The following is a 13987-nucleotide window of genomic DNA, read 5'->3' on the forward strand; positions in this document are numbered from 1 at the left end:
CAGTCAATGAACGTCTTGCATCGAACCTGCATAGTGTTGAGTCGGTGTCCCGGCGAGATCAGGTACCAGAAAACACTCGGCTACTGGTCCGCAATTTCTCGTTGAGGAAACAAATGGTAAATGAAGACTACATTTTCAGAGATGCTCAAGAGAATCAAAATTAGGCGCGAAGCATTTGAGTATTGTAAGTTTGTTTTTCACAAACGCTTGCTTGACGGTCTATCGTGAGTATGTGCTGTTAGCACTTCGTCTTTGGTGATTGTGAATACATAACATAAAGTAATTACTGTTTCAAGGTCCTCGTCAGAATGTTCCTGATGGTAGATTCAACCGTTGTGTTGACTTAACCTTTGTCGATTATAATCAGCTAATGATTGAAAGCGTGTTATCATGAATCTTTAACTCTTGCCGCCATTTTTGTATGCATAGGTTAATTCTGTTGACGAATTTGACAGGCAGAAATCGGCCACCCGAAATTTTTGGCAGGGACACAAGGCAATTAATCACAGTGTCGTGAGATAAAAATTACATACAAACAAGGCCTAAGAGAAAAGGTCAAACCAATGTGTGTTCTGTAAGCAGACCACAGACACCAATCACTGTGGCCGTTACATTTGTCTCGGACCTCACTTATGAAACAGAACCGATCAAAACAGTTGCCATGCTTATATTTTACTGTAGATGTAACGCTTACTATACACAAACTGCTTCTTAATTGAACGCGTCCACTTAATACCAATGATGCATCATTTACTTAGTTAAAAATAACCTTCTGTGTGTCCGAAGAGTTCCGCACCCTCTCAAAGAATCGTGTCAGATTTCAAAGCCTTCCATAATATTACGAGGACGTGTTCAATATTATTACCTTTTGAATGGATTAACAATCAGTTAGGCCGATTGACATAATTTTGTCAACAGCATGACTGCCTTGTCAAATATCATCAAGACCAACACATGTATAGCGCAGTCGATATCATTATTCACATTCGAAGATTTTTTTTGTATGTTTATATGAAATAATATGACTTTGCACACATGTGACATAAACTCGTACGGCGTCTTCAGAGAATTTGTGTTATATACGCCATGCCATTCAATGTTTTAGTTTTGTTTCCGCTGAACCCATGGCCGTCCATGGCAGCAACATAAGTAGTAGGACAGCTTACACATCTTACTCCCGGTCGGTGGTAACATGAACTCAACCTTTACTGCCATTTTCAAACAGCAATCATCAAAATTGCTACCAGTTTCTCAAAGGCTGACTGGTGAATACAAACAAGTTCAGCAGAGTGCTATCATAACAACGTGACAATTATCAGTATGTTTAAGTTCCTCTTTGGAGGCATTCCTTCTTAGAGTCCAGCTGAAATAATCCCTTGGACGCACAGACGTTGCCTGACACATTTCTTGGAGAATGTAACTTCTCATTTCTCAGTCATTGCAATAACGTGATTTCAATGGGAACTAAAACTATTCAAGCCACGGCTTACCAACCTCCAAATCAGGTTCCAAACAATTCAAAATCATTACTTGCACAAACAGTATTTTTTTCTTTTTTTCACTAATAATGTCGATTTTTATGTCGCTCAAAATCATTTACTACCACAACTCCATTTGCATTTTATAACAGCGCAAAAGCGGAATCAAAAATAAAAAAAATAAATCAATAATTAGTTTCTAATCTCTTCGGGAATAGCATTAAAATTTATCGTTGTTAAAGAATACGATTTATTTCCTTTCGCCTGTTTTAAATGCGCGCAATTATATAAAAATGGGTGAAAAAACAAAATATTAAGCCGATAAAGCAGTACATTTGTTACAGAATTCAAAGTCAACTCATTCCGTCTCTCTGTTTCTTTCTGTCTCTATCCCTGTCTCTGTCTGTCTGTCTGTCTGTCTATCTGTCTGTCTATCTCTCCCTCAACACAATAATATATAAAACAGAGCAAAAGCAAGGTGACAAATGTAACCATTTAACATGATCAATCTTGAGTCAATTTATCGCTGTGACTTCTTTCGGCATGTGCTTGATGGCTGTCAGATATATTGTGCTTCTATTCATGTCAGCCCTTTCAAACTTTGCAAATTTTGTCCAGGCCGATTGGCTGCAACCGATGAATATAACAGCTCCTGAAATTAAAAAAAGGCGCATTTGAAAGTACTTTGCGCGACATCTTCGGTGATGTGACAGTCGTTACTATGATTTCGTTCTACTGTTAGTACTCGTGAACACGTATGGTGTACGATAACGCCTCCGGGCAGAATAGCTTCTAAAAGCACAAACTCGATAGAAGGGTCATAAGGAAGAAATTATGAATGACACATCAATACTTAATTTCTGGTCTAATAATAGAGGCGTTGCCCTAAACAGCAACGTGTCACAGAAGAATTCCAGTAACCAGTGTACCTTTTGGATGATGAATTGATGGAATTACTCACTTTTAACGATCTCTTGTTCGACCAAAGATATCACAAAATTATCATTCTTATAGGCGGCAATGCTAGGCACTGTCTTAATCAAGTCTTCTTTGGTGTACAGCTGTGGAATATGTGGTCGTAAAATATCATACATTCTCTGAAACCAAAGTTGAAATGGCGTTTATTTTCACTCGCTCAGCAGAAGGAAAGAAGTGAATATACTGTGATTTCTTACAGAATGACCTTTTGCAGCTCACAGATGTAAAATCCAGCTGCTTTGTTGGGTACAAATTTCAATGTCCATGTTTACCTTGAATGCTCCTAGGTACAATTTTTTGGACGGACGCTTTAAGTTTTACGATGCTTTTCTTGTCTGCCGATTGAATTGATTGTTTTGAATTTTAAGTTATATGTATATCCGTACAGAGACTGTGTTTTCTGTTCCTTACACTTGCACATTATCACCTGATTTTTTCTTAAGATTCATTTAAATTTTAAAGTTTCCTGAGAAATGTACGAGCAAAAGTCTTTAATTTTCAGTTGCATGGAGAGTACACAACCTTGTATAGTGCTGAAAACGTAACACACTGACATGGAGCTGCAATCGTACTAAAATAAAACACGGTACTTTGTCGTGAATCTAAACTTTAATTAATTCCCGTTTGTAAATGGCAAGATTATTATTGTTTTCACCAACTGGTCTTGTCAAAAACTATGACTATTCGGTTTATAGGATTTAAAGGCACTGAAAACTTATTAAATAATTTTCATGAAAAATTAACCAACTGCTGTACTATACATTGAGTCAACGCCACTATTTTACAAGAGGAACGATTGAAATAAACCAGCGTATTTCTTTAAGCTATATGAGAAATAAAAATTTGAACATCACCTTGGCGAAAGGCGGGAATGCAAGATAAACGCAAGATATGTTTTTTAACTTCATAAAATTTTGGAAGGCTTTGACAAGCTGGGGACTCTCCGAGACCAGATTCAACCTTGTGAAATTACATAAATGTTTTCTACCCCACGTGGTACACCTGGAATATAAAGAAATCATTCTAAGCATCTGTGACACCAAAATTAAACTAACGCTTTAATCTTACAGACTATTCAAGCACCGTCTCCCTATATATTCTGAAGAAAATATCGCAAATAAGGCAAATGCACTGATGACCACCTCATCGCTGTCACAAAATTAGGATTTAACTTATAAATGCACATTTGTTCATTCACACGATAAACTGTTTAGGCTATTAAATTCATAATTATCTAACGTGGAAAACCGATTCAATAAAAACAACTCGCAATGGCTGTTTTCTTTGAAAGTAAAATGCTCTCCGGCCCTACACAATTTACAGAGGACTTGTTTGGTAAATAAACAAAATTACGATGTGCTGTTCAATGCATAACAATAACAAAACCATAGAAATTATCAGCTGTGACTGTTACATGCTAAAGTTTTCTTTTTTTGATAAATAAAACTTTTTCTTACTTTAGACTTACCATTCTCCCGAACGATTTCTCCAGTGAAAGGCAAGATATTCTTTTCCTTTACAGATATGTCGCTCACCTTCGTCTCCCATTGAGCGTAAATATGGCGCCTTTTTTAGATGATGGTACGCTTCTTTAGAAGTCTTTTTCCATTGGGCTACGTTATGGTACGGTGCGGATCGAGGTCGATATATGATGCAAGGGTATTTCCACAGAGATGATGGTCGTCTTGCGAATGTTGATGCATTTTTGGAGTTTGCTCTGTTAAGTTTAATGGCGTGAAAAAGCAACCCTGTGTCACGATGAATTTCTTTTAATAAATTACCCCTGGCTCCTCTGCCTTGATCCAACACCACGGCGCTTCCATTGCACAGCCTGAAAAATTCATACGGTGTCACAACAGGCACGAACTTTTTGAGAAGTTCAATATCAAACGTTTCACTGAGGTTTCGGGCTTCGCTTGCGTTGTCCTGAGTTTTGTGATTCCGTATCGGGTATGCGACAAGGGTGCGGTTTTGTAAAGCTACCAACGGCAGCACGTGCTTAAATCTCATGTAGTTGTTCTGTGGACCCGAAGCGAGGAATATCAAAGCTGGCATAAGATAACCGCTAGTATGAGTCCGAGTGGCACGGGTGCGGGCTATCGGTCTAAGGCTGTAAGTGATCTGAAATGATCAGGAAACTTCTATTAACATTTTGTTAAAATAACAACACACAGTTTTGCTTGTAAATGTATAAACTATTTACTGCAGCGGTAACATAAAGACACTCTGTTGGTATCAAAATCATATTTTGTGTAATATTAGACATTATAGTACTATATAGCAGCTATTGTAACATGCATGCTATGACCTTCTGTGATTTGTTGAGAACCTCTCCCATAGATTTAGATACTTTTCATGCTACCATCAGTTGCCTTCCCTGGGAAAAGATAACTTCAGATGCATTGAACACGGGCAACAGGTTTACAATCCCTGCTCTTCTTAAATACGTAATAAAGCCATGATCGCTAAATCGTCAATGTTGATTCAAAATTACTGATTTACGACAAGAAGAATGGGCAATTAGTTTCTAACGATCCAAACCACTGAATTTTAAAATGCGGTCACCTGAATAACACTGAGAATTTTAGAAACCTGAAACTAGAAATAAAACCAACCTCCGTGCTGAGTTTTTTTTTCTAACATAGTACCTTTTGCCATTTTCGGCGAAACTATTCCTATAACAAGTATCATTAAGCGTCATAGCCATTTAAAACAACTAAATAATAACGTTTGATATTCAATACGTTATTTCCACGTCTATGACAGACAGATATCTTTAAATACCTCGGTATTCAAGAAATCTCGATCATGGTCCTTGTTTCAAAATGATACTGTGAACCGAAGTTTGTTTATGTAATGGACATACGCAGCAAAAGTTCTACCGGGCTGACTTTGCGGTGTTTTTATATTAAAAGCATTACGATATCGTTTTTCGTAATTTATTAAAAGAGGAAAAGCCAGGCAAACTATTCTGAGAGCTGTTTGTTCCTTTTATCTGAGCTTTGCTTAAGAATTTTAAGTTGAAATGATTAACTTACCCGCGTATAACTTCGGCATTTCTAAGAAAGATTTATCTAACTTCAATGATATAGTTCAGGGAATCGAATTAGTTTATATCTAAAATTGCCTATTTTAACTGTTCAGATTGATACATTGTACTACCGCCCATTCTTTAGATGTCACTCAAGGTATTCTCTAGGACTGTAACTTAAAGGAACATAAGCTGTAACTTTTGGCAAGTTTTTCAGTATTCTGCTTCAGATCTGTACATCAACTACCGTGTCTAACCCTAATCCGTTTGTCATGCTGAAATTTCGAGTGCTTTTTGTCAACGCAGCTTGTATGTGTGTAGTGATCATTGTTTATTGTTTACAAATGAATTCTAGTCCGGACTTGAATACAATTTTCAACAATTCCAATGGAGATTATACTCATATAGGTTGTGTTGACATGCTAAATACTTGGCATTAAATTACAGTTTAGGGGTTCAATGCAGAAAGTGGATAAAGGGAAACCACAAAACAAAAGTTTTAAAAAAATAGTCAAAAGATACAGCTATGGAGCTTTAATTAACCCTTTGAGCGCCAAACTCAATTTTTGCCTCCTTTACACAATGCACACCTGTCAATTTTTCAGGTTTTTGCCATAAGTTTGATGCCGTATGTTGTGGGTTCGAACCCGATTGAAAACTAGCCGTATTTTCTATCCTGGGTTGATAGCTCTGCTGGTGGACAGAATTGTCCCCGAGGTTATCGTTCGCCCAGTTAAAGCGATGAAATTCGTTTCTTCGCCTCTACAATCGATAAAGTTTGTATGTGCGATGTGTGATAGTGAGCATGCGTGAGTGAGTGCTTCACGAAGTCTACAACGTGTGGAGCGATCTCAGTCAGAAAAATGTAACAACTTAGCCGGCTATTGACCTACTCTTTTAAGAGTGGGGATTTAGCCGAGCGGTTCTCTCTGTGGCCTCTCCGCTAGGCGACTAATGCCGTATGTTGTGGGTTCGAACCCGATTGAAAACTAGCCGTATTTGATAAGAAACTGTAGCCAATGAAATGTGATATCCATCTGGTCCAAAATTACAAAAACACACACTAAAAAAGTCATAAAAATTGGTAAAATGTTGGGCTAAATTTTGTTGGGAAAAATTTCAGCACTCAAAGGGTTAAACGATTTATTAAAATTGCACCCATCAAAAATACCAATTTTGACAGTACTGATGGAAATGGCTGTTAGTAGGGTACGCGTAACCGTTCTGGTCACCTGGTACCACCACTTTACTATGATCCAACTTAAAGCTGCACACAAAATATCCGGTTTCAAGGACCTTGCAACATTTTGCCTTGAATGGACATGATTGTTGGGCCTATTTAATCTCATATCGTCATTAGAACAGCAAAAATAACCAACATCAGTCCATCGTCGAAGATATAGAATGGCTTTAAGCTATTGTGGTAGTTGGTCCGGCTCTGTAATTTTCCACAAAACTGACCCCGATAACTTCTTGCATTGTATCGTGGTTATTAAGTCGATTAAGAGAATATAGAATTTTATGGGATTATCCCCGATGCGAAACAATCGGAAGGCGACAGCAATTTTCCTGAAGAAGATACGAAAAAGTAAGTCTCCTGTCCAAATCGTGACAGTTATGTTTAGCCAACCTCGCCTTATACTTACAGGGTGCACCTGGAATTCATTGCAGGCACATTTGGCATGCGGAGATATATGTCTCAAATATATATAAGAGCATGTGTCGTCTCTCCCTATAAACACTTCCCATGCTTTGTATGCGCTTCCCACACTATTTTGGGCATAGTTGCGGAAAGATGTTAATGTTGCTCAGAGCTAGTCTTTGGTGGAATTGGTCTTCTTCACGTGTAAGAGGCCATGACGCCATTACAACCGATCGATTAGCACTGACTCTCTAAATTGCGACAGGCATCTCTGCTAGGAGTCTATAGAAAACAATGTAACAAATGTCTCACACGGCACAATTATGACCGTCCGTACGAACAAATGAGATTATCTACAACATGAACATTTCGAGCTTCAAGTTGTTCAAAACCCTTGCGGCACGACAACTCATCTATCGTGACTCGCCATAGCCAATCGTATCTCACAACACGTCTACCAACTCACATGGTACGCCTATAACCTAATTCCCTTTAGCAATTTTGTCTAATTGTAGCCTATCACGAGCATGGTATCTTATTTTGTCATATCCTATCTTAAAAGAAGGTAAGATTTAATTATTCCGTAAATACTCAACATAAAGAAAGTCGCAAGATCTCTTTGTGTGTTTAATTTAAATACTCATCTCCATTTACATCCTAAATAAATAAATAACTAAAATTAATACAATGAAATTAACTATATATATATATATATATATATATATATATATATATATATATATATATATATATATATATATATATATATATAATATATATATATATATATATATATTATAAGTAAGTACATAAATAGGTACATACGGCAATCAAATTGCTGATATTTTTATATCACAGAGTATTCAACTTCGTAGTGATGTACACTTTTATTGCCGTAGTGTCATCTCAGGTCTATTGGAGTCCTTGAGTACTCCTGCTGATGACGAAGAGGAGATACATGTGTATGGAATTTCATGCACCTGTGAAATCGATGAACCGATCCGGTCCTTCGTAGATATTGCAAAACTGAATAATACTCCGTCAGTTGAAGGGATCATACCGGGTGTAAGAAATACGCAATCTGAATGAACAGCCTTGTAAAAATGCCACGACAATACTGTAACAGTGATAATAACCGGAGACCAACATGTACACATCGACAATGCTGCAACCCAAAAGGCAGGAACTACGAAGCACATATCCAATTTAGTCGGACTCACTTTGGTATTTCTAAAGAAGGCTGCTTACAAATGGTCAGAGTTGGGTACTTCAACCTGATCCTTGCTATATGCCTGTCGCTTTGGAGACCTTTGAAAAACAAATAGACAGTGAACGGGTTTCCAAGCTCCGTTGAACGGTTTCTGTTTCAATGGCTTGAATCCAGTCGCATTATTTAATTTTACACGGTGAAAACAATAGACTTCGTCTCGCCAGCAACCGTAATAAACTCAGTAGTTTAATTTGTATCTTGTGTGTGTGTGTGTGAAGAATGCTTAAATTAACCAAATCAGTGTGTAATCATTTTATTTCAAAAGACGTCATTGGATTATAGATCCATTAAAATGTAAATAGACTCTATATGAATATTTGGTAGGAACTGCTCACAGTTTCCCTGGTTTATGTGGTAGAACGGTGTTCTGCAAAGTGAGTTTCATACGACCAAGGCTGTCGTGGTAACAAATCTATAACGAACACGAAACTAAATAAGGTGACGAGAGCTTGAGTGTTGACACTCTATTGACCTTCGATCTTTAAAGTCCGAAAAATACAAGGGGTTGTTAATGAAATAGGTATAATTTATTGTGACTTTGTCTCACGTCTCTTTGAACTTGGGGATCTACTGATTACCAATAATAATTAACCTTTCCCTTCTCATATTTTCATAATATTCCGACTCAAATCGGAAAACTGACGTCACACGGTACAAATTTAAGTCAGTGATTCTATTCGTTAAATTGAATAAGGACCGTTATTCTGCCTTTTCAAAAGGGATGTTATTGAAGGAGGCGTTGCACTTAACTGCACAACTTTTTCAAAGCCGGGTTTCTGATTAAAACAATCTTAACTGTCCCTGCTCATCTTAACTTGACAACGGGTTTCCCGTCGCCATCGAAACTGGACATTTTTGTGATAAAGCATATTTAGTATGGATAATTCATAATATCGATAGCAACTGCTTACGTGAAAAAAACCCTGCGATTTATTTTCCCCCTATACGCCTTAATTTTTGAATGGCGGATTTCAAAATACGCCCGACGCTTTAAAAGATTGATGTTAATAAGTTAATGTATCACCGGAGACAACTACCGACGGTTTTAGTTTATTTAATTTTAACGTGATAAAAAAAACAACATTTTTCTTTTCGTGGGTACAACATACATATCGCATGCCAAGGCACTTACATGTAGGAGACAATTGGACAGATACCAAACCTACGTCACTTCATTTGAAGTTTGCAAAAATAAATAAAAATGCACTGAATTAAAAGGCTTCACTGACGTTAAAATAAAGGCGGGTTATTGATAGGATTATTTAACTTCAAATTAGAATTTGGCAGCTATGAATCACCATGGGGAAGAGAAGAGTAAATTCCATAAATGAACACACGCCAAATTGTTTTTAAGTTACGCTGTCTAGACACCTGTCCGCCCGTTTTCTGGGCGATAAAACTATTTCATTCAGCGGTGTTCAAATAAAACGGAATTAGCTCTAAAATGTGCTTTTGTTTCGGCACAATTTTATTTTATCAGCGTTGCTTTTGCATTCCATTCTAATCCCAGATGTTTTGGCTTATAACACCCTGCCGTTTACAGTAATCGTACTTGTGAGCGATCCGCATATATTTTTTCCTTTGACGCAATAATTTTTAGAACATTGGAAACGATACGAATTCAGTGTAAAACATGTGGTGATCGGGGATAGAGTGATAATGTCAATAACTATGTCACCATTGTTGTGTTTATTTTTCAGTAAATGACAGTCACTTCAATTATATCACCGAGGTACAAATCTACTTCGAGACCCGTCGAATATGAAGCTTGTAACAATGTTCAGCTTGGGAGAAACAGCATACACTTCCCTGCTAATGGATTTAGATGTAAAGAGCCACCGCGTTTCTGCCGTTTCATTTTCCGTTATGTTTGCAATGAAGGACTGCAGAAAAATAACAAGTCTTTCCAATCTTCATGCTTGAATGATATCCAGAAAGAGTTATAGACCTAACGTCTACCATGGTGTGCTTAATACATTTACATCGACAATTCGTCGACCTCACAGCCAGACAATTGGCCTATGTTGGCACGTGTACGCCTGAGACCAGTTCTGTACATGCCTACCAATGTTTGAACGAATTCAACAGATTCGGTTCACAAACTCTACTCCTTCAATGCCGCAAACTTTGCACTACAGATAATAATCGCAGAGACGTAAGCGTTTCCGGCAATGTACATGTCGATTCCGTAAAGTCGGCATTAGTAGGTGCGTGTGCTTCACGCTTAAAGGGAAACTATAGGCAGTAACTTTTGTTGTAAAATATAAGTTTTTATGTCATGACTTTCGTCTAAGTTTAGCTCTGAATGTAAATATCGAATCTTATCTGTCAATACAATACAGTGCAAAACGAGTGGGCAGTATATAGTTGCTGATCACGTTTTTATTGTAACCAAATGAACATTCAAATATCATTTTCGTCGTATAAACATTTTTTATCTAAAGCAAAAACAAGGGAATGCTAGCGTAGTTATATACCGTCTTATAATAAGTTCTGCTGCTCTCGGCTCTTCACCTTCTCGTATTGCACGAGAGAAAATGTAGTCTATTAGGCCTACAGACTATGATATAAATTATGGTCGCTTTGCTGTACGTGTTAGACATTTTGGGGCCTGTCAATGCCTGGCGTGACAGTACCGGTCCGGGAGATCATGGACACTGTACACGAAAGCGAGATATAGATTTGTAGCAGCTAGCACTTTGCTTTATTCTTATCAGACGGTAATTGCTTTAAAAATATCCATCCGTTAAATTATATTACGAAGACGCAAAGAAAAAATCCAGACCTGTTTAATATTGGGCTGCTGATTCTTTGACACATTACTGACAAAGACGCATCATCAATGGGTCAGCTGTATATGAGACACACCAACCCCTACCAAATTATAATATCATGATTGTTCGGCTCAAAGCGCCATTTTAGGTGCAACATCACCTGAGCATTTGATTGCGCAAACGGCACGGGACTGTGAAAATGCCGTACTCACCAAAGACAGTGGCTGGCTCACATAGCCGTACTGGTAGAGGGCGAACACGGTTAAAAACGAGACGAAACTGAGAACGATAAATGTTTTCATAAGGACCTCCTTGCGGAATGTTAAACTATGTGTAGCCATGGATAGCTTGTGGTCAGATATTTAGCTCCGACTGTTTAAAGTATGAGAGAGAGAGAGAGAGAGAGAGAGAGAGAGAGAGAGAGAGCATGTTGGAATTCGTTCCGTGTGTTGACAATCTTAACTAGGTAACAAGTTGAAAAGACAACATCTACACTAACTTATTTTTTACAAATTCGCATATTGTTTTAGTTCTCATAGGATTCTTTAAGGGACAACGTAATCACAGGGAGCCATGATTTTCTCCTCGATTATGTACTGTTCTTGTTCCTCGCTTCCACTCTGGTTGCATTTCGTGTGTTTTTACTGTGGAACAGTTACAATGTCTTCTGTACACATCAAAACCTAAACGTATTTCTCGGTACGAAAAGTCATCTACAAATAGGCAGACATTGCAATTCATTCTATCGCCGCATTTAATTCGTCAATTCCGTCACGGTCCCTCTTGTGGAGGGACCGTGATTCCGTTCTTAAATATGTCTGCATTGCAATTTTTCTCAGCGCTTCATAGGTGACATGTTTTATCGTCTTCTAAGTACGTTTAGAAGTTAGGCCATATGTTGCAAAACAAAAATGCTTCGATTTGTACTTGACGATCTTGTGTAATATATTTTCATAGTCAAGCGCTTTCAGTGTTTGAATTATTTAGGGAGGATTTCAACAGCATTTGAAAATAACAAAATTCTCGAAGCCTCCATTGATTTGCCGAAATAAACCCGACTAAGCCTGATTTGCCGTCTGTCCTGCTCCGAGGATACATTTTCTGTTTCGAGAAATAAATGAAATTCAAACTGAATGCCGAAATCAATATCAATAACACCAATGCATATTTGTAGAATTATTAACCATAAACTTACCTCCTAGAGTGTAATATCGCGATAACGAAAGTGAAGAAAACCAATGCAAAAACTTTTCACGTTAGGCTTAACTTTTTCTCCCTTGAGGCTTGAGACCTGCCGGGTGTGTTACATCCGGGACACTAGAGTAGTAGGTCGTCTCGGAAAACATACTGCCTGCCCTTCGTGCAGGAGCAATGTATCACGAGGTGCTTTACCGATGTGTTACATTTTTGCCAGCCGAGGTAAATCGTGAAGTCTTGACGACTATAAGTGACAGGGCTATATTGAGTAATAAAGGGCAGATTTTCGATGGTTGACAGTGCACCCTGTTAATTATTGATCTTTTGTAGTGTATGCGTTTTCTCATGACGACATATGAGGTTATCTCTTCATCAGTTCTGTGCTTACCTATGAAAAACAAGTAGCATCGTTCATACATTATAAAAGCGCAAGACTCTATATTTTAATGTTTATATTGGCATCGTTCGCTTGAGTGTTGGTTTAGTTTCAGGTCGGTCGTAGGAGGTTGCCCCTCTTCACAAATCTTTGAAGGAAAAGGGGGTCGTGTCCCAATTACTTTGCTCGTGTCCATACTTGATATGGCTTCTAGTATATGAGTCCTCAGTATCTTACTCAAATGTGAGATTTACATAAAAACCATCGTATGTGCGTTTGTAATTCAAATGGTAAGTTCTATTCCATACTCGAAAAAATTAACATTGTTAATATAAGAATAAGAGTCAAGTCCAATATATGTAAGGAGCGTACAGTTCAAGTCACCTTAATTAACATCGAGAATTAAAATAAAATATTAAAGTATTTGTAGTTACCAAGACAACTGTATGCAGAGGAGGTTGGACGTCAACATTTCATCATTAACTTAAGGTGTTCATCAATATTATAAGTGGATAAGGGTGGTTAAAGAAGCTATCGCTGTGACGGGAGCGCAACAACAATCGGCCGGCGGCCCACCCAAGTTACAATAAATCGAATGCTCCAATGGGACCATACATTTTGTTTAGACAATTTTGATCAATCACAATGCTGTTTTAATAACAGATGTTCAGAGTTTTCTCTCGTCTGCGCAATTGCGCAAATTGCACATGTCGAACGATTGTCTGCCCAGAAAGTTACTGAATAAGATGGTAAAATGGTGCCCTGATATTTTTCACTGCGCTCAAGTCACGGCCTCACACTTAAAGTACCAAGAACTAGACTCAAATCCTATGGAGATCGCTCCTTCAGTTATGCCGCTGCAATCCTATGGAACCAGCTACCAATCACTATCCGTACTGCTCCCAGTATCACCATTTTCAAATATAGACTCAAAACACTACTTTTCCAGAAAGCCTATATGTCATTTCCACTCATTGTTCAGCGCCAGTGAGCACTTTATTATAGTGGATATCAGGCGCTATACAAATCATACTTATTATTATTATTATTTTCAGAAAAATTATAGTGCTAAAAGGGTTAATTAGGCATTGTGAGGTAATTTTCAAAGTATCATATAAAATTCCTATCTACCAACATAGTTCACGCACGATTGCACCAGTAGAACTGTGAATTTATGAATACCATCACATTTTCTTATTTAGAACTCATAAACACCTCGTGCAAGTAGCTAGCGGTTGGCT

General features: G+C 37.8%; 1 protein-coding gene across 1 annotated transcript; it reads right to left on the minus strand.

Annotated features, from left to right (window-relative positions):
• Positions 1-1036: 1036 nt before the first annotated feature.
• On the minus strand, positions 1037-11543 carry LOC139132608 (uncharacterized). The gene is made up of 5 exons (XM_070698889.1): positions 11386-11543; positions 3925-4577; positions 3311-3458; positions 2440-2575; positions 1037-2130 (listed from the first exon to the last, which is right to left on the minus strand). Exons 1-5 carry the CDS (start codon positions 11512-11514, stop codon positions 1994-1996), a joined length of 1203 nt encoding a protein of 400 aa, XP_070554990.1. The 5' UTR covers positions 11515-11543; the 3' UTR covers positions 1037-1993.
• Positions 11544-13987: the final 2444 nt, after the last annotated feature.

The sequence above is a fragment of the Ptychodera flava genome, chromosome 5 (genome assembly GCF_041260155.1).
Source record: "Ptychodera flava strain L36383 chromosome 5, AS_Pfla_20210202, whole genome shotgun sequence".
Lineage (NCBI taxonomy): Eukaryota > Metazoa > Hemichordata > Enteropneusta > Ptychoderidae > Ptychodera > Ptychodera flava.

Excerpts from the sequence above, each read along its gene's own strand:
- LOC139132608 (XM_070698889.1), bottom strand. The coding sequence starts at position 11,514 with ATGGCTACACATAGTTTAACATTCCGCAAGGAGGTCCTTATGAAAACA. Across the intron at positions 4,578-11,385 it reads TGAGCCAGCCACTGTCTTTG|ATCACTTACAGCCTTAGACC; the intron begins GTGAGTACGGCA and ends TGATCATTTCAG. Across the intron at positions 3,459-3,924 it reads AGAAATCGTTCGGGAGAATG|GTGTACCACGTGGGGTAGAA; the intron begins GTAAGTCTAAAG and ends TTTATATTCCAG.